Source organism: Oreochromis niloticus, linkage group LG7 (assembly GCF_001858045.2).
Source record: "Oreochromis niloticus isolate F11D_XX linkage group LG7, O_niloticus_UMD_NMBU, whole genome shotgun sequence".
NCBI lineage: Eukaryota > Metazoa > Chordata > Actinopteri > Cichliformes > Cichlidae > Oreochromis > Oreochromis niloticus.
In genome coordinates this window covers 19,014,608-19,035,549 of record NC_031972.2, presented here as the reverse complement: position 1 = coordinate 19,035,549, position 20,942 = coordinate 19,014,608, and the positions used below count along the sequence as shown (strand labels likewise).

The following is a 20,942-nucleotide window of genomic DNA, read 5'->3' as shown; positions in this document are numbered from 1 at the left end:
CTGCAGTGAGAAAATATATGCAGTTTATTGATAGATGCAAATAAGAGGCACACACACAAAATAATTCCAATCAATAATGCATTAGTCGTGAGTTCAGGGCGCGTTTTACTTTTCTTCCACATTAAAAACAGTCGGTCATGGATAAAAACCTGCGTGCAGGCTGTTAATGTGTTGCCACACTTTTTGTTTGAATATAATTTATAACTTGAAGCTTTCATGACACATAAAAAAAGCCCAGCTGCTGCTGAATAACATGGAAATAAACAGAAATTCCAGTGACTACTACAGGATAACAACTTAAATCATAAATATCTTCTTTTTTTTAACTGCTGCTCATATTCATGGCTTTTTAAGACCTGCTTGGGCCCATTCACTTCTATTATCATCTACAAATCACTGTACAAAACCAAAAAAAAAAGAAAAGAAAAGAAAACATTGTTCCTGTGAAAGGCCAGTTTCACAAAGGACAAATGGTGGGGAGTATTTACATTAGGCTCGAGTCACTGTAACAAATACAAAAGAACAAAAGGCACTGTGACAAATGTCAACAAACATTTAAATATATAATAAAATTGAGCAAAGGAGGGAAAAAACTGTGTGTAGTAGAACAGTAGTAGTATTTTTTTCCGAAAGGCTGTGTTGATCATTTCCAAGTATACACAGAATAAAAAGAAAAAAAAGGATAATCCTGCAGTAATTCTGCAATACAGCACTATGTGCCCATGACAAAAAACATGAGAGTAAAAGGTGCAACACGGTAAAGCCTGCAGGTGACCTCACATTTCCATTAGCAGAGAAATTAGCCGTACAGGTTACATGTAGACAAAGTTAGCTGCACATGTAGGTGCGACACAGCATTACCGACACAGAATTAGGTTATGAATTACTATCCTGGCGTCAGCGCGTATAAATGTCTCCACTGACATTTAATAAATACACAAAACACAGTGCCAAACATGAACTTTGGTAAGTGTATTATTATGAATACTGTCCATGTTCTTTTTTCCCCTGATGCATCCACTGGGATCCCGAGAGAAAATAAAAACAGATTCTAGTTCTCATGAGAATCTTTCTGACTATTACAAAATCAGTGGCGTGTTCACAGGTCTTTTTTTATACTATGCTCACTGTCGCAGGATACTGTTGGTATAAATTAAAAAAGTTCAGACTGGACGGCTATTTTGATGCATGGATCTCATGCATGAAGTAGATCGAATACACGGGTGTGGGTTTCCTCCAGAGGATTGTGCCTCCTTATCCCATCCTTTGACATCATTGGTCTCTCTCACATGTACAGTCGCATATAACTATGCTTTCGCCCACATGGATTTTTAACCCTTAATGTGAGCTTTCACTTTAGTGAGTAGAGCAGTTCAGCTGTATGGCAGAGGGACAGAGGGTGAGCTGAGGAGAAGTACTGACAACACAGCCAGTCCTCCAGCTCTGCGTTCCTCTCTGGCTCCAGCGAGCGCTCGGCAAACTTCATCATCAGCAGCGCCCTTTTCACGTCGAGCCAATTAAGGAGACCCTCGTGTCGGGATCCATCGACAAAGTTTCCCCCCTGTCCTTGTCTCTCCCACTGCTGCTCCATGAGGTCCTTCCTCGGTCCCCAGAGCAAGCTCTGCAATATACGCTTGGCCTCCTGGATGTGGATGCGTTTGATGGGGTCAGGTTGGAGAAGGAGCTGGGCCAACCTCTGGAGGCCAGCTGAATAAAGGGAGACCGAGGGGATTGGAGGCAAGTCCTCACAGCGGTAGTCTTGTTCCTTCAGTGCTGGACTGACCTCGAACGGGTTTGGCTGGTGGAGGAGCTCATAGATCAGGATGCCCGTCTGGAACTCATCAAATTTGCGGTACTGGGCTGCTGAGAGGATCTCAGGTGCCAGCCTGGCGTGGTCCCGTTTGATGCGAGGGTCCACATTGGTTGACACGGCATCCTCCGAGGAGCGACGCTTGGCCTTTGCGAAGTTACTGATCAGGAGCCGGGGAAGGTGACGCTGAGCCTCTGCACCGCTTGAACCATTACTGGAGCTGTTTTCAGTCTGTGGAGCGAACAGAGCGGGCCTGCGCTGATGAGGTACCAACAACAAATTTTCTAGGCAGAGGTCACGGTGCGTGACCCCGTGCTCTTTCAAGTGCTCCAGGCCATTGCAGAGCTGTAGGAGAAGGAAGCATATGCGACGCTCGTAGACCTCTGGCTGAGCTTTGTGGAATGCCTCCCACTCCCGAACAAAGTCAGCTGCCGTCTGCTGAGGGATCTCAGGTGTGATGACCACCACTCGCTCTCTCTCTTCCGGCTGGCCCTGCACAGACTGAGGCAGTGGCGAAGCAGGTGTGGTTGGCTGGGAGACTTCATCAGAAGGCAACATGCTCTGGGGGACACAGGCGAGGAAGTGACCACAGTCCTGCTGAAGGTTGAAGTGAGGAGGCATGCTCTGCTGCACCGACAGGCCGTAGAGATGGCCCTGTTTGGCTTCAATGCTTGAACTCTTGCAGATCTGCAGAGGTATGTACACAAAGGAAGGGAGAAAGGGGTGAAGCAGAAAAGAAGAAAGGGACAAAGAGGGAGGGAGGGAAAATTCCAGAGAGACGGGAAGGGAGTGGAGCCAAGAAACATAAGAAAGGAATTCTTGTTAGTTAAGTTCCAAGGTCAGTGCTAATTCAGTTCCTGTTCCTATTCATGTGAAATCAGCACCCCTGATGGACATGTAAGCTCAAGCCTCAGCTGAAAAGCTTTCTCAAAAAGACTTTTTATACCACAGTTTGGCAAGTTGATAGCAGTACGAGATTCTGTTGGGATGAAAATAAACTACTACAGCCCTTCAGTGTCCATTCTCGTTCTAAAAATAGAACATTTCAAACTTGTCTGTGTGAAATATTACATCAAATTTTTTAAACAACACCTATTAAATTTCATTTATTTTAAGACTTTGGTGGGACCGTTTTTTTCAAAAATAATGATCTTGTCTTAGTGAGAAGGTTTAGGTGGCAACACAGTAAACAGCATGACATGTAAAAAAGCATGCTGTACAACACTGACTTTGCTGGTTTAAATGTACAAAATTATCGTTAGCACAGGGATGAGTGTCTTGTATAAGTAAGTTTGTCTTGGCTTTGGACAACAGAAAGGGTTTGTCTGGGCTGTAAATCCTGCCTGGAATGTAAAAATTAATCAGCCCAGAGATATTAAGCAAGAGTCTGGGCACCCAGGCTGTGGCAAAACACACAATACAAACAGCTGCTACATTGTACAGAACTAATGACTTTCGGGCAAAGATCACATCACCCACACCCTCCTTCCTCGTTATTTGCATTACATGCCTTTAAGGTTTGCGCTGAAGTGGGGCCATCCCATCTGCAGCCTTAGAACAAATAAGACTGCTGCGCAGTTTTAATCTCCTCATCCTGTCCTCAAACTGTCAAGTACCTGCTTAAAAGTTCAACACCCACTAGGTCAACTGTACCTTAGACAACTGTAAGCTTTTACTTCTCTTAACTGCAACTAACAGTTACGATCAAGCAGAGTCCACACTCTGTTACTATACACTTATAACTTATCTTCTGCACAGTTTCAACAACAAATGTTTTCCTTAAATTTTTCCATTTCATTTAAATGCTAGCCTCGCAAATCCAAGTACATTATATGAAAACCAAGAATACAAGTACAATGGTGAAAGCTTAAAGTTTACACTTAGCTAAAAGTAATGGATAAGCAGTAAAAAATGGCAGCCAAAAAATGTGTAAGTGATTAAAATGAATGAGTAACCATCCAAGTGATAAAGATACAGCTTGCCAATGTTTGGCCAAGAGCTGAAACTACTAGTTAATATTTCAAATCAAACTGCTTTATGAATACATTTGCAAACTGTCGTTCTAAAACATGGCTAGCAGTGAATCGTTAGCTAGCAATATGGATTAGCAGCTGCCTAGCTAGGGAAAGTTGAAAGTGTTAACAGGGCATGTACTGGATAAATGGGTAGAATTGGTGACACCATCCTTTGATATTAATATGTGTTAAATAGAGTGTTGCTATCACAACAACAGTCCCCTCAAGGTGCTTTATACTGTAAGATAAACTTTACTATTAGCCTATTGTAAACCCTCAACAATCAAACAACCACCTATGAGTAAGCACTTGGCAACAGCTAGAAGGAAAAACAGGAAGAAACCTCCAGGAGAACCAGTTTCAGAAACCATCTGCCTTGACCAGTTAGGGGTGGGGTGGGGGGGGGCATCCAAAAGTAGCCCAAACAAGTTTAAAATGAATTCTGCTGAATATATATATGAAGATAAAACGTGTTATATTAAAGGAGTTTCTCAGTATGTTAGGGGATCCAATGAAAAAGATTGCCAACCACTTGTTTAAACTATGTAGGATATTATTGATAATATGAATACTGTAAACTGTACTGTATTGATGATCCTACAATCCCATTTTAATTAGAATCCACAGGAAGCATAACAGGTTGCACACCTGCCACCTTTTACCTGCTTTGCAGAAAAAGTACTTGGCTGCTCACAACAACAAACAAAAAGCTTGTTATTTATTCGGTGGCCCGGTTAGTCTTTTTGGGTTAATTCTGATAAAGTGCTCACAGAGTGTGTTGCATCCCTGGAAAGTAAAACATCACACACAACATCTCTCACTTGCAAATGAAGCTCAGTATTTATGGATTACCTTTACAGCGTAGGAGCTGCTGGGGTCTAAGGCACAGGCGGCAGAGTAGTACACAGCGTCTCCTGCATTGCAGCTCGGCTTGTTAGACGTGAGTCTGAACAGAGACCAGTTGCTCTCTTCAAACCTCAGCGGGTTCTTCTGTGAGCGAGTGAAGTGGTCTTCACATTTTAGAGCCAGGCGCCGCAGAGACTCAGCGTACAGCCCGCCCAGTTTGGAGTACACTCCTTCTCTACTGTCGATGTTGCTCAGAAGGGTCTGGAGCTGCAGGCTCGAGCCGAAATTTGGCGCTGAACCTGGTTCTGAAGCTGAGAACGGCACGCTGAGCTGAGGAGAAGATGAGCAAGTGATGCTGCTTCGGCAGTGCACGCCCAGCCGACCATGAGTCTTGACTGGCTCGTCCAGCGTCCTGGACCTCAAGGCTCGTCCCAGGGGGGCGTGACAACGTTCTAGCGACTCACTGGAGGAGAAAATGGGCCGTGGATCAACGGGGCTGGATGGCAAACTGGAACGGGAGCTGGCATCAGCGGTCCGGCACACGTTACTCTCTGAGCCAGTAAACGGGAGTCGCGGGTACGCTCGAACGAAAGGCTTTCCGTTTCCATCGGGAGCGGACACGGTGCGGCTGGCCATTTTTTTCTCTGGGAGTGGAGGCGGCTGCTTACTCGGGCTGGTAATGGAGGGAGGGTTAGGAGAACCTGGAGCTGAAGCCACTGGGCTTCTAGGAAACGGAGAAGAACAAGACATTCGTGTAGCATCCTGAGAACCTATGGAAAAAGAAAAAAAGACGTTAGCAGGTCTGCCAATTAAAACAAAACCAAACTCACAGACATAACCAATGAAACACAAACTGTGTCAACTTGGGAATTACAGGCTTCCACATGCACACAAACTAATACAGACACAAACAGAGAGAAATGTCTCTTGGCAGACTTTCGTTTTCCTGCCTTTGTGGATTCACACAGTGTATCCTTTGTGTCTGTGCGTCCTTCTAAGTTAATTTTCCTTAACAGGATTCCCTGACAGAATATTCAAAGGTGACAGCTGCGAATCTGATTTATCTACTACACCCCTTATGTCACTGCGCACTGCTCGGCTATAACATAAAGACATACCTTGTTTCTACAGAAGAACTGGAAATTTTCCACAATCCAGGGTCCATGGTGACAGTCAAAACATCTTCCACCCAGTTATGAACCATTTGTCAATTAAAGACTTAAACTTGGAACTTGACATTACACCAGAGAAGACTGAAGATATTTAGATAATTGTGCGGTGCAGTCTTCAAGAACTGCTTTCGCAGGGGGGGGTGGATAGTAAAGGTGGGTGGGGGGTGTCTCTAGGATGTAGCCAAGCCCTTTTTCCCCTCGTTATCAGAGTCCATAATTATCTCTTCAAACAACATTGCTCAGGAAGTTGCAGCAATTACAAGTGTCTGAGTGCCACCGAGGTTTAAGGCTGATACGTGAAGAATGACAACAATTTCCAAAGCGAGGACAGATGCCTCTCATTCTGAGCCACGTCTCAGGCTAGAAGACCGCGAAAAACGTGAACTAATGAACCCGTTACAACAAACTGCATGCGCACTGCATGCGAAAAAAGGAACCAGGGATAAGCTGACAGCCACTAACTGTAAATCCCTGCAGAGCTTCCTTTCCTTGTTTCGATGTTGCTGCTCAGGTTAACTCTGAACAAAGTGCACCTTTATGGTTCGCAGTCATAAAAGAGCAAAACAACTTCCATGGACACCCAAGTGTACATGTCAGAAAATTCACTGACATTGCCACGTAGACATGTCATGCTCGTTTCTGTTGGATTACATGAGTGTTTATTACTGCTATTATTATTTTTATTAACTGATTCAGTATGAGCTGCTTACCAGTGTCAGCTGCAGTCAGGTTGTCAGTGGAGGCCATTGGGAGGCTGGAACTGCCCAGGCCCCGCAGAGACGAGGTAGGGCTCTCTACTGACCCATGTTGGCCACAGCGGTCCATCTCCATGTTGCTGCCACTCATCCTACCCACTCTGTCATGGAGAAAACAACAAAGCAGAGATAATGTTACACAAGTTGATTTTTTACTATTTACTTTTCTGCAACAGGGCCCGGTGCAGTGTCTCGAGGCAGTCAATCTGCTGATCTGCAGCAGAAATGGGCATTCTTCTTGCATGCCCGTTTGTAAATGTGGAACCATTCCTCTTCCTCTTGCTTGTTTTATGTCTGCACTATGCAATTAATAAACCTGCGGGAAAGACGACTTATTCATCATTTCAGATGAAACTAAGTCATGTCAAGTTTCACTTCTTCGTTAGGAGTGGTACGCTTCCTGATTCAGCGTTGCCTCATAATTGCAATAAACAAGCCTCAATGAAAAATGTACCCCCAATCACATCGGAATCTAAAAGCGAGACTGAGCAACTGCTGCTGAGCGTTAGCCCCTCTGTGTCCACAAGTGGCAATAAGAGCATAGATGCAAACTGGATTTCCCTACATTTAGTTGCATTTTCCTAATTTATGCTTGTGGCTAGGGACTCAGAGTTACATTAACGACTAAAATCTCTAAAAGAAGAATAAATGCGAGGACCTCTCTGGTTTTTTATAATCTTTTTAAAAACTGCACTATGGTTCCCAAATGTAGCTTCAACTAAAAGCTACAAATTTAAGCACAAAGTACAACCACAATTCCTCCTGTCCATTTGCCTGATTACCTGACCACCTAACCATCGTGCCTGCCTCTTATAATGCCGGTGAAAAGTGTTCATGAGCAGAGTTTCTAATAAAGTTGACCAATTAGGGTGACTGACAGCTATTCGCTCTTCTCATTACAGCTGCTAATGGCTCAGGGAAGCATGGTCCCATCCCTCCCCTTCATCTGCCCCTCTCCGTCCTCTCCTCCATCACAAAATGACTCCTCTATCCGTTTATCTGCCGGCCCCTGACTTCAGTTCCACCATAAATCAGCAGAACAAACAGACGAGCAGAGGAGAGAAGCACAGGGGGGAGACAAAGGGTTAGGTATTCTCTGTTGGTAGTTAGCTAAAGGATTCGCTATCATTTTACAGACAAAAGAGGCCGTGATGAAAGGCAGTGGAAATGCTGAGGCGCAGGAGAAATGGTAATGGGCGCAGGGATTATGAGCGAATGTGCATGTCTGCGCCCGTGCATGTCTCGGTCTAGATCTCTCCGATTTGTATCCAAAACATGAGATTTTCCTATGTGAAAAAAAAAATGGCACTGATTTATGCTGGAGGATGAGCGTGGATGAGCAAGCTTCTCGAGGAGAGGCACGCAAGGAAGGAGATACAAGCGTTTAGGGTGGTACAATATTTGTCCTCATTATTGTTTGTTCCTATCATTAAATGGAAATAAATGTTTCAAGTGAAGGTTTTTATTGCGGTGAACACTTGGTATCTGCGGTTTGATAATTTAAAAGACCCCCCCCACACACACACTTTATACAGTGCTGTATAAAATACACATTATGCACCAAAAGACAACATTTTTTCCAAGATCACCGTAGGATGTCTGATTTCAGACTAAACATCTATTAATAACCTTGGTTTCTCATTTCCTCGGAGTAGATCTAATCAGCTTTCCAGCAAAAAACAAAGCTTACTCGAGATTCTCTTATTGCTCCAGTAAATCTCTCAGATGAGGTTTGTGCTTCGTTATCAACTCCGCTACCACAACATAACCCAGTTTCAGTATAAACAGTTAGTGTAGTATAGTAAGTAACCCACTCAATCTGGTTTGCTGACCTGTGAGTGTGTTTGTGCTACTAATAAAGCTGTGGGCGACAAGCTTTAAAAAGGCAGTGGACTGGCGTTGCAGCTAACTAGCTAGGGATAGCAGTGTAACAGTGTAAAATGAGATATAAACCAAACTGCAGCAGTGTTGTTGTTGTCGGAGGTTAGGCTAATTGAACTGATTTCACTTCCTGACTCTTACTTAGGACGTTCTTTGTGGTAAACATAAAATGATGCGGTGGGAGCGAAACCATGCATGCACTTTGTATGTTTACGTGCAAAAGGTCACATGCTCATATACAAACATACTTGGATTTTCAGGGCTATTTCATGTAGAGATGTAATCTTTTAGTCACGGGCTAAGCTGGTTAAAGAGTATTAAGAATACACCCGATTAATTTATAATACACCGTCCATCCTTTATGTATGCTGCAGGAAGCAGAGGTGGTAGGAGACACACCATGCAATGCAATGAACACGATCCCTGCAAAGCTTGCAGTGTTAGTTTTTATGAGTCTCTGCCAGAGAGGAATGGATTGAACTCTATCTCTGTGATATTATGAACAATATAAATATCTCATGTCCTCCTTTAATATAAAGACTCACAGGGGGTAAAAAGCTGTATATTGCATTTCTGTAACACTGGGTTATATTTTCTCCCGCTTGTTGTGCAACCTCTACATGTTCCAACAGAGAATAAAGAGACACATTGTTTGCCTCCAAAGACTGTAGGACAGTTACCAAGGCTGTACAGTTTTATAAACCAAAGATCCATTAATGTTTGACACAAATCCTTGCTATCTCTTGCAGACAGCTCCAGGCCTACCTTGTCATCATTTGTCAGCTTTTTTTCCCTCTTTTCTTATTCACCGCCGCTCAGCTCACGTGTTAAAAAAACCCCCAAAACAATCTTTGAAATGCAACTCTGTCGCTCCTCCTGTCTAAGAATGTAAAATCTATTAGAACTATCAAGCTTTTCATCTTACCACTTCTTTCTACTGTACCAGGGAGACTTGTTAAAACAGAGAATTAGATCAAGAAAGTGGAAAAACATTACATGAGATTAGAAGAAGAGCAAATGGCAGTTTGTAAAAGAGGAAGGAAACAAATTTGACCACATGCAATGCTGCATCTAAATTTTGGCATCTGATGTGGGGGGGGAAGAGAGAAAAGCAAATCTAGGAAGCAACCTGAAACGCAAACTCTTCACCAGCCTAATGACATAGCAGTCAGATTTTGTGTCTCACTGGTGATGCAGGAGAATAATTTGTCGTCAGGTGCCTACCTCATGCTGAGGTCCTTGCTGGGCCGGTTGGTACAAAATGCCCCTGGATCATGCTAGCGGCTCCCTAGAGCCACGCCGTGTGTAGGAAACACAACTCTGGTGCCACACGAGTAATGTGTGTATTTAAAGTGTCTCACAAGAAAAGCAACAGCATCCATTAGATGCAAGGAGTTAAAGCGCCCACATTTCTAACTTCATTCACCTACGAGTTCACTTTAGAAAAGCCTTCAAGTCTGCCAGACTGCAACAAGATGCTATCTGTTGTGCAGCAGAAAGGGGATCAGGAAGGCTTTGTGCAGGGAGGGGCAGCAAATCTTGGAACAGCAGATCACAGAGCGAAGCCAATTCAAACCCAAGTCAAGTCGAGTCCACAATGCTGATCTATAAAATCTACTTCTATCTGTGGCAACTGATCGCCAGGCTGGAACAGTTTGGGAGTTGCCCCGGGGGGCAGCAATCTGTTCACTAAAGCCCCTCCCTCTTTGGCAACATTTACACACCAGTTGACACGCCTTCCTTGTTAAGGAGTAGGCTACTTAATCATGCACACTCATCCATGACGTAGGCACATGCACAAAAGCGAACACCTCCTAGGTCCGACCCGACATATCATCCATTGTGGATGACCTGTTACACGGAATAAAAGAGCAAAATTTGGTGTTTTATGCTGTGATCAAAGGCTCTGGGAGCCAGATTTTTCTAAACCATCTGTGGCTTTTAAATGATTCAGAACTTTAAAATGCTCCTTCAAAGGGGACGTGTACTCATGTCTTTGAGTCGGGAATGTGGAACTACTCTCCAGTACCGTGTCTCCAGTAGTGACCAGGGTCGCTTGTTGCTTAAACAAATTAAACCCACTGATAAACTTGGAATGCCACAAAGCTAGAGCTGTCACTGGCTGGGTAAAGGCGTGTTCCCACATGTGTCCCAACAAGGTATTTTTATCAGCGCAGAATGTTGGCAACGTCATAACAGCAAAAACGGTTCCTTCCTAGAATTACCGCAAACATAAAGCCCCACTGAAACGTGATCAGCGGTCTGTGACGTCTTCTGAGCTTTGGCCGAATCTAGCTCAAGATGGGAAAAAGCGTGCTTGCGTAGGGGAAGTCACATTGTGTGTGTGTGTGGCTTGCACCTCATTGCACTGTTATAGACAAAGCAAAGTTTATTTTAAGGGGGGAGGGGGTTCATTTGATGCTCTAATAACTTCAACACAGAGCCTCTTCTCTTTTTCTTGTTTGGAAAACTGACTCAGACAGCACAATGTATTCTTAGAATCACGCAGCTTCAGTTTAAGGCAACTGTGCATTTTTTTTTTTAGAGCTTACATATGACTGCAAAGACCAAGGAGTGTGCGAACATGAGCATTCATCATTTTGCATATATAGCACATGATGTAATTAAACGTGATTACCAAGCCACACAAATGACCAGCATGTGTATTTCAGCAGAAATATCATACACACAAACAAACACACAGTACTGTGAAAATGTCACCTCTGGTCTCATTTCTTTATATTTTTCTTCAAAGAAGTCAGATTTTCTTGGAATGTTTTTTAAGTGGTCTTGAGCAATAGTTCTCTGGGCTTTCTGAAGATTTTTTCAAGTTTTTCTTTGGATATTTGCTGCTTTAAAAAAAAAAATCATATTTAGTCTAGTCCTTGCATCTGCCTATTTTCTGAGTAATGCTTTTTTTTTTGGTTTTGTTTATTGAACCTCTTAACACTGACCTATGAATCACTGAAGGATGAAAAAGGCTCTTAACTCACAGGATGTGAACCAGTGTTGTTTTTACATATAAGAGAAAACTTACCAGAGGGCCCATTTTAAATTGTATCTTTGTTACTAGCAGTCTGTTGTAAGAAGACATAATTTGTTTCCATTTCTTTAGCTGATTGAATCTATGAAACTCCCCAAAATAACACATTTTGACAGACATACAATAGTATTTTTTGCACCAACAAGGTGATTCCCAGAGAGCTATCAACTTGAATTTGGCACTTCTCAGCATGTGGTGCAGTTTGTCCTGAAAATATCTGAACAGCACCTGAAAGTCATGTCTTTAAAGAGTGGGAAAAATCTAATAAAGTCCTGAAAAAGGAGCTGAGAGATGTATTTGGGCCGTCAGTTGATCCAATGTACTGTTCACTAAGGCCTCATCAGAAATAATTTTAATGGAAGGGTGGCTGTCAAGAAGCCATTCATGCAGAAGGAAATAGGGAAAAAGGTGGAGGTAGGTGGCTTTATATAAGAATTTGACAGAAAATCAGGTCTTGGAGCGACTAATCCAAATGTGAAAGTTCTGATTCAAACCACTGTCAATATGTACCAAGGACATCAGGAGAGATGTAGAACAGTGAGTGGCTCTAGCCATCTGTAAAAACATGGTGCAGGCTCTGTCACGGTTTGGGGATGCGTTTTAGCCAGAGGTGTTGTAGATCTTGTCAAAATTGATGGAATTATGAACACAGAAAAATGCCATCAGATTTGGACCCACTAGCATCTGACTGACAAAGATCCCAACCACAATACAGTCAAATGCCACCAACATCCAAAGAAGAGCTTTGACAGTTTTCCAGGAAGAACTATTCCTGAAGACTACTTTCATGCCTAAGAGGGTTCAGGCTGTGTTAATGAATAAATATTGGCTTTCACGCTTGTTAGAAATCTTTTATATAAGGCTCGTTTTTGCTGTGTACACTGTATTTTCGTGTAGGTTTAAAGATGTTTCAATAAATCACTGCACTTACTGCCAATTTTCTATTAAAATATAAAGAAAGGAAGGGCTACTCAAGAGTTTTCCACAGTACTACAAACGCTTTTTGCATTCATTGTCTACTGTGGTGCAGCCAAAACAAATTTACAGTAACTTGACATAGCAGCAGACTACTTAACAGACGTACTTTGTGCATTAATTACAATTGAAAAAGGTCACGCTGCTAGCATGAATAGAACAAGGCGTGCATTAAGGAATATTCTGCAAGAGTCTGAATGATCACAAGGCATTAGAATGGAGGCTGAATAATGATGCTATGAAAGGAGAAGGCACTGCGAGTTTCACACTGATGACTGCAGTCAGATACTGTATCTGCACATATGTACGGTCACAGACACTGAATAGTGACTTGCATGACATAAATGCATCAGAACTGCATTAAGTTTATTTTATTTATAAGCACTGCCTTTGTGGAGAGCATTAGCTTAGGCCCAAGTGCATGTTATAAGTGCTAAATTAAATAATATAATCAAACCACAGTCCCAAAAATCCTAATGCAAGTCACTGAGACAAAACAACAGAACAAGTATTCGCTACAACAGGCAATTCACATGTGATAAACCTGCATTACAGTAAAACTGCATTACAGTATGTCAACAGCTTACCTCCATATAATTCAGTATCTATCACACTTTTTCACTGTTGCCTTTGAATAAACAATATTTCAGTTCCCCTGTCCTTAAGCCAAGTTGTGCATTTGATGGGTTTTATCACCATTTACCATTTCTTGAAGAGTATTTATGTGTGTTATATTCTTATGCAAAAAGCAAGAGAATGTCAGTGTTTGGATATTAGATGATCAGATAAAAGGATTTGTGCCTGTGACCATTTCCAGCTACTCTGAACAAAGTGATGTAGCACAGTTAGTGAACACCTTCTGAGATATTTTGTGTTTGTTGGTCAACATGAGTGACGAAGCAGTGTCGTTGCCTCAGTTAGGCTCAACCATCTAGCTGCTATTCTGTCACTGCTTTTGACAACATGATTAACTGAAAAAGCACATTTAGTAATAAAAAAAAAAAGTCATAGATCTTTCTGAGATCTGCGGCATTGCTGCTCTGTCCTGTTCAAGGGTTAACCAAATGTGGGACTGTAAAACAAAAACAGTGCTTTGCTATTCTTACCTGTGCAGTTTCTTGGGTGGGGGAGGCGGTGGATTGGGGTCATTGCTGGTAGCTCCCTTCCCTGGTGCCAGCGGCTCTGATGAGCCACCATGCAACGGTTGCTTTGCAGGCATGCTCCCGTTATGCTTGCCCTCCGCCTCTGCGCCGTTGCCCTTAGTTTCCCCCTGATAGGCACCATTGTTAGTGGCAGCTGGGGGGGCCGTGCCTGGCTCTGTCAGCGGAGGGGGGCCACTGTGGGCCTTCGAGTCCCTGGCCTCCTTCCAGACAGCAGCACCACTGACTATGCCTGTCACCCGAGAGGTTGCCTCGGCACTGGCGGCTAACTTTTTCTTTTCAGTCTCTTTCCGGTCTCTTTCTTCCTCCTCCTCCTCTTCCTCAATGCGGCAGTTCCAGCCAGAGCTGTGGTGGTGGGGCTTGTGCCATCGTTCGGGCGCTGGGCTCTGGTTCTCCGCAGTGGCCTCTTTAGTAGAGACGAAGAAAAGCATGGGGAGTTCAGTGAGAGGGACAGGAGATGAAACAGACGGAGAGAGGCTGGAGGTCAGTAGTCTGGGAAGTTCAGGAAGTGGGACTGGAGACGACATGGACGATGAGAGGCTAGAGGTGCCCAGTTTTGGGGAGCGGGTGTTCCTCTTTGGAGGAATTGGTGGGCTGGACTGGGGCTTGGGGTGCAGAGTGGGGGCACAGCCTACTTCTGTGGCCAGAGAGCCTGTGCTGTGGCTGGGGCTGGGCCAACGGAAAGCAGGGCTGCTCTGGTCTTTACGAGCCGTGGGGCTGAAGTGGCACTGGGTGCTAACAGCCGAATCCGGGCTGCTCAAGTAGAAAGTCCTGTTGTTCCCCTCCATGTGAGCAGCCATTACAGTGATGGTGGCCCGCTGACTGTCTCCTGAGAGGTCATGCTCAGAGCTTAGGGACTCCTCAGTCTGGTTTGGCGACTCAGGTTGAGATTGCAGTCCATTTTCTTGCTGCTTGCGCTTTTTCTTAGTGCTCTCAGCATAAATGGGCTCTGAGCTTTTCTGTCCACTGAAAAAGGTGGGAGTTGACCGTGGGCTATCCATAGATGGTGGGCTTTGGGGGCTCCTCGAGCTGTCTTTTCTTCCTCCTGAGCCTTCCGGTCCAGGAAGTGAATCTGTGCTGCTACGATAAGAATAAGAGGAGTCTGATAGGTTGCTCTGTTTGGACAGGATAGGACGAAGAGATTTAGGGCTAGCGACGTCCACACAGGAAGTGGAAGAAGTGCTGGATGTCTTTGTGGTAACACCCGTCGCACTCCCACTGTTCGTACCATTGCTATGGACTGTGGCAGGGCTAGTAGGGACAATATCCAGTGAAAAGGGTATCTCCACAGCTGCCTGATGACATTCTTGATAATTCAACCTGGTAGTCACAACATTTCCATTAAAAGTGCTTTTGGTTCGGAGAGCAGCTGTACTATTCTGCTGCCTGCAGGAGTCTTCATTGGCATTTTTCTTTAAACTCTGAGAACCTCGACCCTCCTCCTGGGTAACATAGATATTGCTGATGATCTTAGAGTCAGTGGGCAGGATAGTGGGGGACAAGGGAGTCAAAGAGAAGCAGTTGTTGCAGTCTTTCTTGGCGTCGGGACTCTGAAGAACTGCGTCTCTGTGGGCCTTATTGCAGCCGCTGTTATCAATGTAAAGAGACGACAGGTCTAAGAGCTGCTTGAGGCGCAGCCTCTCAGTTGGGCTCTTTGTGTTTTCCTCCTACAAACAAACATGAGCACACATTACCAAACAGATATCCAGCTGACAGAAATAAAAAATGTAAACATTTGAGAGGCTCACCTGCTCAATGTTCATGTTGACATCTGCAGCATCGCCGGTGTCGAGGCTCATCATAGTAGGTTTCACAGCTATCGTCGGCTTGCTGTAGGGTGAAGGCGCAGTCACTAAAGCTTCCTCATCACCTCCCGGGCTGCTCTTCAAACATGCAGCTGGTGCGCCGCCATCCGGGAAGCCAACGGTCTTGTGTGCGCTGAACGGGTGGAAGCAGTTCTTACAAGAGCCGGGTTTCCACACGTGTTCTGCAAAGTCGTTGCACGCTGACATCTTGGGTTCACTAAATCCGGTTTGGTCAGAGGTGGCTCTGGAAGTATCTGGTAGATGCAGGATAACCTGTCATGGCTGATTTTGCGACACGGGGTGTCGGTCGTAGGGCAGCATGTAAAAGGCAGAGAGAAGAATGCAGTTTTTGAGTTAGACATATGGCCAAAAAGTGATTACATTAAGTCATAACAATAATCCCACATGTCTTTGACACCCAAAAAAAAAAAAAAAAAAACTGATGTAAAAATCTCATCCAGCCCTTAAGTTCTTAACTTTTAAAACATCAAACTGTCTGACAGCTCATATCTCTTTTTAGATGCCCGGAGAAAAGATATCAGACTGTTTTTATTCATTTTGCCTTTAAACTACTAACATATGCATGATCTTCTGTCATAAATCCTAACAAACATTTAAAAAAAAAATAGTGAAAAGTTCAAGCATCTATTTAAAAACTCAAAGACAAGGAGGCCCAGGCTGACAAGTGTCTCTGACTCCATAGAAGACTTGTTAAGACTTAAGTGTCATTCATGGATGTAACTTGAGAAGACCTGAGGTCTGCGTGCACTGCATGTTCCCATGCCCTCTTAAATTAGAGGGTATGTGGTTTCTGTTCAACCAAAGGGTTTTGCCGGTGTGAGCCTGGCAACATAAAAGCCCTCCAGAGCCCTCTGCCGCCCCCAGCGTGCTACCAGAAGACGGAGGAGCCTCAAGCATCCCGGAGGTCGGAATGTCAGGAATGTCTAAAGGCGCAAGTCTCACCAGGGTGAATCTCACACCCACAATGACCCCCCCACCCCACTTCTGTCTTCTACACATGAACACACAAACGACATGTGCGTCCTCCACCTCTCACAAACACAACTGAACCACGCACCTCCTTCCTCTCCCTCGCTGAGCCCCGTTTAACTGGGCTGACAGAGAGAAGATCAACACCTTTTCAGAGAGATCATTTGTTTCCTCGCAGCCGGGAGCGGGGTGGGGGTGTGTGTCTCTATTTATGCCCCTGACACAGCTTTAATTGCCTTTCAACAAGGTGATGCAGTGACATACGGCCACATTAGCTCGCTATTTAAGATGCACCGGCTGGAAAACAGTCGTAAGAGGCAGGAGGATCCACAATTCCTCTTACGACTGAGGAAAGTTCTCAGCTAACCTGCGATTCATCACAGAGAAACATTAGAGTGACATTAAGCATTAACGTAGCCACGGATTGAAAAATACTTAAGATTATAAAGGTTAGGCCTATTAAGACTCCAGTTAATTCTTGCTTTATGACCCAATAATGCCACAGGGTGTGACGAGTGGTCCCGCCGGCAAAGATAAGATGCATGTTTACATTTTTCTTTGTTCTGTCTGACTCAGTTCATGCAGGAAGGCATCCGCTAGCTCACTGTTTGTTTTACCGTTCCTGCGACAACAGAGGAAACTGCAGCTTGGCTAACATCTTACAGCCCCGTGCATGAGTCATGCGGAGAGATGACTGATCAGAGGCGCAAGGGATTATTGGGCCACTGGTTCTCGAGAGCACAGACCTGCTGCCAGTGAACTTTAGGCTCCACTTTCTCGACAGAGAGTCGCCATCGACCACGCAGGATTTTCACCTGAGACCACTTCTGGCACTCTTGTCTGCATTTGCACAGCAACACTGGGACACAAATGAAGCTGCACACGGTTTTGGTTATTTTGGCTCTTGTTGACATGGTCAACGCTACTTGTTTTAACAGAGACAGACCCTGTGGTCTACATTCCCCACACCTTCTCAAGTTTACAGTTCAATTTCTCTCACTTCCTCTCGCTAAAAGTAAAAAAAGCTCTCACACGCAGCAACAAGAAGTTGAAGAAAAAGTGAAGCAGTACCTTTGATATAAGACACAGACTATGGAGAATATCTCATGAGCGTGTGAGAAGTTGGGGGCTAGAAAAATGACTTGAGGATGGATGTGGAATTTACAGTTTTGAGCCACCACCTCATATAGACTGTGTAAACCTTAACAAGCCTCTGCCCTCATTTCTTTCGACCTTTGTACACACACACACACACACACACACACACAGATATTTCAAACACATCCAAAGGTAATCTCAAAGATTCTGAACATTATAACCAACTGCTGAACCTAAAATGGGATCTTTCCCCTTTGATGAGCAGGGTGTGAGCATGCACTTTGAATCCTGAATCTTTACGCAGCAGCGCATAACCAAGGAGTCAACCACCTACAGACACACATGACACCCCTCCAACCCCACCTCATACCCCGACAGACACGCGCGCGCGCACATGTACGCGTAAGCAAACAAGCGCAGAGACAGTCGCTATGAAGTGTAGGTCATCTGATAGTTATTACTCTAGGGCTACTGTAATCCACCGACTTGTCCTACTGACTGCTTTTTAAGGAGCTGCTCTGCGCCGTGCGACCAAACGCACACTTAATTGGATGACAGGCCCACAAAGCGGGGAAAAACACACACAAAACAAAAACAAAACACATCCACTCGTACATAATCAAAATAATTGGACAACCTCTAGTTCACGTCACAGTCTGATAAGCAGGTCACTTCAGTGTGTAGTCCCTCACTTTGAATACAAATCCCTTTTCTGGCAACATTTGTCACGCCTGCTCACTCACACGGCCCCGTTCATTCATTCTGGGGGCGCAACCAGGTTTTTTCACAGTCACGAGGGGGGTATTTCCAACCCCAACAACCCCGAAATAACTTGTGAACTTTCCTCTAAACCCCCATCTTAGATACATTATCGGTCTATTTTGCGAGCATCAGCTTTAACATCCGCTCGACTTGCGGTAAACACCCCACGTGTTTCGGTCTGAGATTCTGTTTTTAGATGAGGTGCGTGAAGATTTGGGTAAACGTTGCTGTCGCCGTGCCAAATTTGGTCGGCGATGGGTTGTTGTAGATTAAATGTAAAAGAAAAATGATGTCCTTAGAATAGTGCGTTATTTAGAAAAAAATCCATTACCTGAATGAATAATACAACGCGCACGCCTATAGAAAATTCAAGTGAAACAACTTTGTTCAGCAGATGAAGCAGGTGTCGCCTATGCGAAGGAAATAAAGGGAGGGAGGAAATAAATGGCACCTACAATGAAACCATGCTGAAGTAGCCAAGGTTATCCGCCGACTGCTTACCTGCTCGGACTTCGTCCTGCCTGGTAACACAAAAGCGTTCACAAAAAAAAAAAAAAAAATAGACCTAAAATAATGAACACAAGTGCAAATGTTCTCGTGATTCCCACAGATGTCGATATCCGTCTGTCTTCGAGTATTCCACCACCGACAGGTTAAAGACGCAGGAGGCTGTGCGCTGCTGCGGGCTGTTTTCGGCTCCAGCCAGGCATGCTGCTGCTGCTGCTGTTGCACTGTGCAGAGGTGGAGTGCTGGAGCGCAGCCCTCTGCAGCAACGTGGGGGAGAGCACAAGGAGGTGGGAGGAGCTCCTAACCAACCAGCCTGCCTGCTGCCTGCCTGCCTGCCATGCAGTCGGCCCAGTGGCCACACTCCTGCTGGCTTACAGAGTACACGTGTATATACTTTTTATTTATTAAAAATACACAACCCTACTTCCCCTAATCTTAAACTTTAAGCTTCGGGCTGCAAATGATGGTCACTACTTCATGGCTCCAAGGTCCACTGGCTTGTGCAAGTTTATTCTGAAAGCCCTGAGACTGGATCAAGAGATCCTTTGAAGCAAAGAGAGTGTGGATCAACACAAGCTTCTCTGGGGTTCTGTTGCCCTCCACCCCTTTTTTTCCCCTGCTACCCCCAGGACTGCGCCTGCTTCTGTTCATCACGGTGACAGAGTAATAGAAAAACACACTGCTGCTGCTACTGAGCCTGGCTGGACCCCTGCTGGTTTCCATTACTGGCAGCATAGCTCAGGGACTGACAAACACAGTCAGTGTGGATGAACTCAATCATCCATAGAGATTAACCTTTTAACTGAGTGTATCCTCTAACATCTTATCAAGAAATGACACTGAAACGAGCAATTAACACTTGTCTCCTGACTAATTTAAAAAGAAAGTACTGTTTAAAACAACACCAGAATTAGTTTTGAAGATTTAATGTCGATTTTCTGTAGCAGGACATAAATACAGCAAAGGAGACAGGCTCTGATGACTCCTTGAAAAATCTAAGAAAAAACCCCCCAACAGTACTCAATCTGTCAAGCCTCAAATCCAAGGATCCCATTGATCTGATCTATTGCCTGTGAAGGACACATCCATGAATATGAATTGATTGGACACAGACCCTCGCAGTATCCTGAAACTCACCAAAGATTTATAGCAGAGCTAAGACAATCAGCATAAGTGGCAGAGCGGAGACTGGATCCAGGAAAAGGGATATCTTTTACAAGACCACCTGTTGAATTTGGAAAGAGTTGCAATCCTCTCAAGAGGATTAAGAGTTTGTTGCATTTCATCTATTTTTGGCACCACAGCACATGTAATAATTCTGCTAATGGGGTAATTCAGATTGGTGCGTTGCATAAGAGCGCTGGATGATGTGTGAGAAGCTTCTAGGCACATTCAGCTATTAGACATGGCCCAGGCAACAATGCATTGCACAAAAATGTATAGTTTTTTTGCTTTTGTTATATGAAATTCGTACAGGAGGTGGTATGTGTTGTTCCTGTACTGAAGTGTATCTGTGCTGAGAATCTTCATTAGCTTCATGCAGTGTCATTTTGCAAAGTCACAGGAGGAAAGGCTGTCATATAAAACTGAGATACTGTGGGAACATCCAAATGAGAGGAACACAGCAGATGGATAGGACCGCTCAGAAACACTGCATTACTACAAGAAGTTTTCCACACAAAATTTCTGAATAACAAGTGTGCGGGGAAATGTAATTTCACTAAATTCTTCCTAATTCATGTTATATCCAAGCAGAAACCTCTTAAAAGTCAAGCAGATGTACCAAAAAAGGATGAGGATAATTGGAGTCCCTCTAATGACCACATGAGGCAGGTCCCAAAAGCAAGTCATTCTCCCTGAGATGACTGTGTTAAAATGCCCAACTTTACAACAGGAATTAACATGTTTACAGCCTGGTACAAAAAAGTGATGGTTTCTGCAGCCAATTTATCCCCTTTGTTACTAGGGGTTCATTTACTTATAACTCACTAACTTAAATTTATGAAGTCTTAATGCTAAGCATTACTGAGGGGTGTGGCTCCTTGAGTAGCAGGGTGCCCACTGAAAAACAGTACATCTCATGACTCAGTAGCTTGAGGCAGCTTGAAGCAATTGTTTTCTGT

General features: G+C 44.2%; 1 protein-coding gene across 2 annotated transcripts; it reads right to left on the bottom strand.

Moving 5' to 3' along the window:
* On the bottom strand, positions 1 to 19,169 carry prag1 (PEAK1 related, kinase-activating pseudokinase 1). 2 transcript variants are annotated; one of them, XM_005459462.4, is made up of 6 exons: positions 18,814 to 19,169; positions 15,406 to 15,744; positions 13,604 to 15,324; positions 6,554 to 6,699; positions 4,678 to 5,441; positions 1 to 2,497 (listed from the first exon to the last, which is right to left on the bottom strand). In XM_005459462.4, the coding sequence occupies exons 2-6, from the start codon at positions 15,667 to 15,669 to the stop codon at positions 1,352 to 1,354; spliced, it is 4,041 nt and encodes a 1,346-aa protein (XP_005459519.1). In that variant the 5' UTR covers positions 15,670 to 15,744; positions 18,814 to 19,169; the 3' UTR covers positions 1 to 1,351. The 2 variants fall into 2 exon arrangements, with proteins under 2 accessions (XP_005459519.1, XP_005459520.1); XM_005459463.4 differs by lacking the exon at positions 18,814 to 19,169 and adding an exon at positions 18,188 to 18,722.
* Positions 19,170 to 20,942: the final 1,773 nt, after the last annotated feature.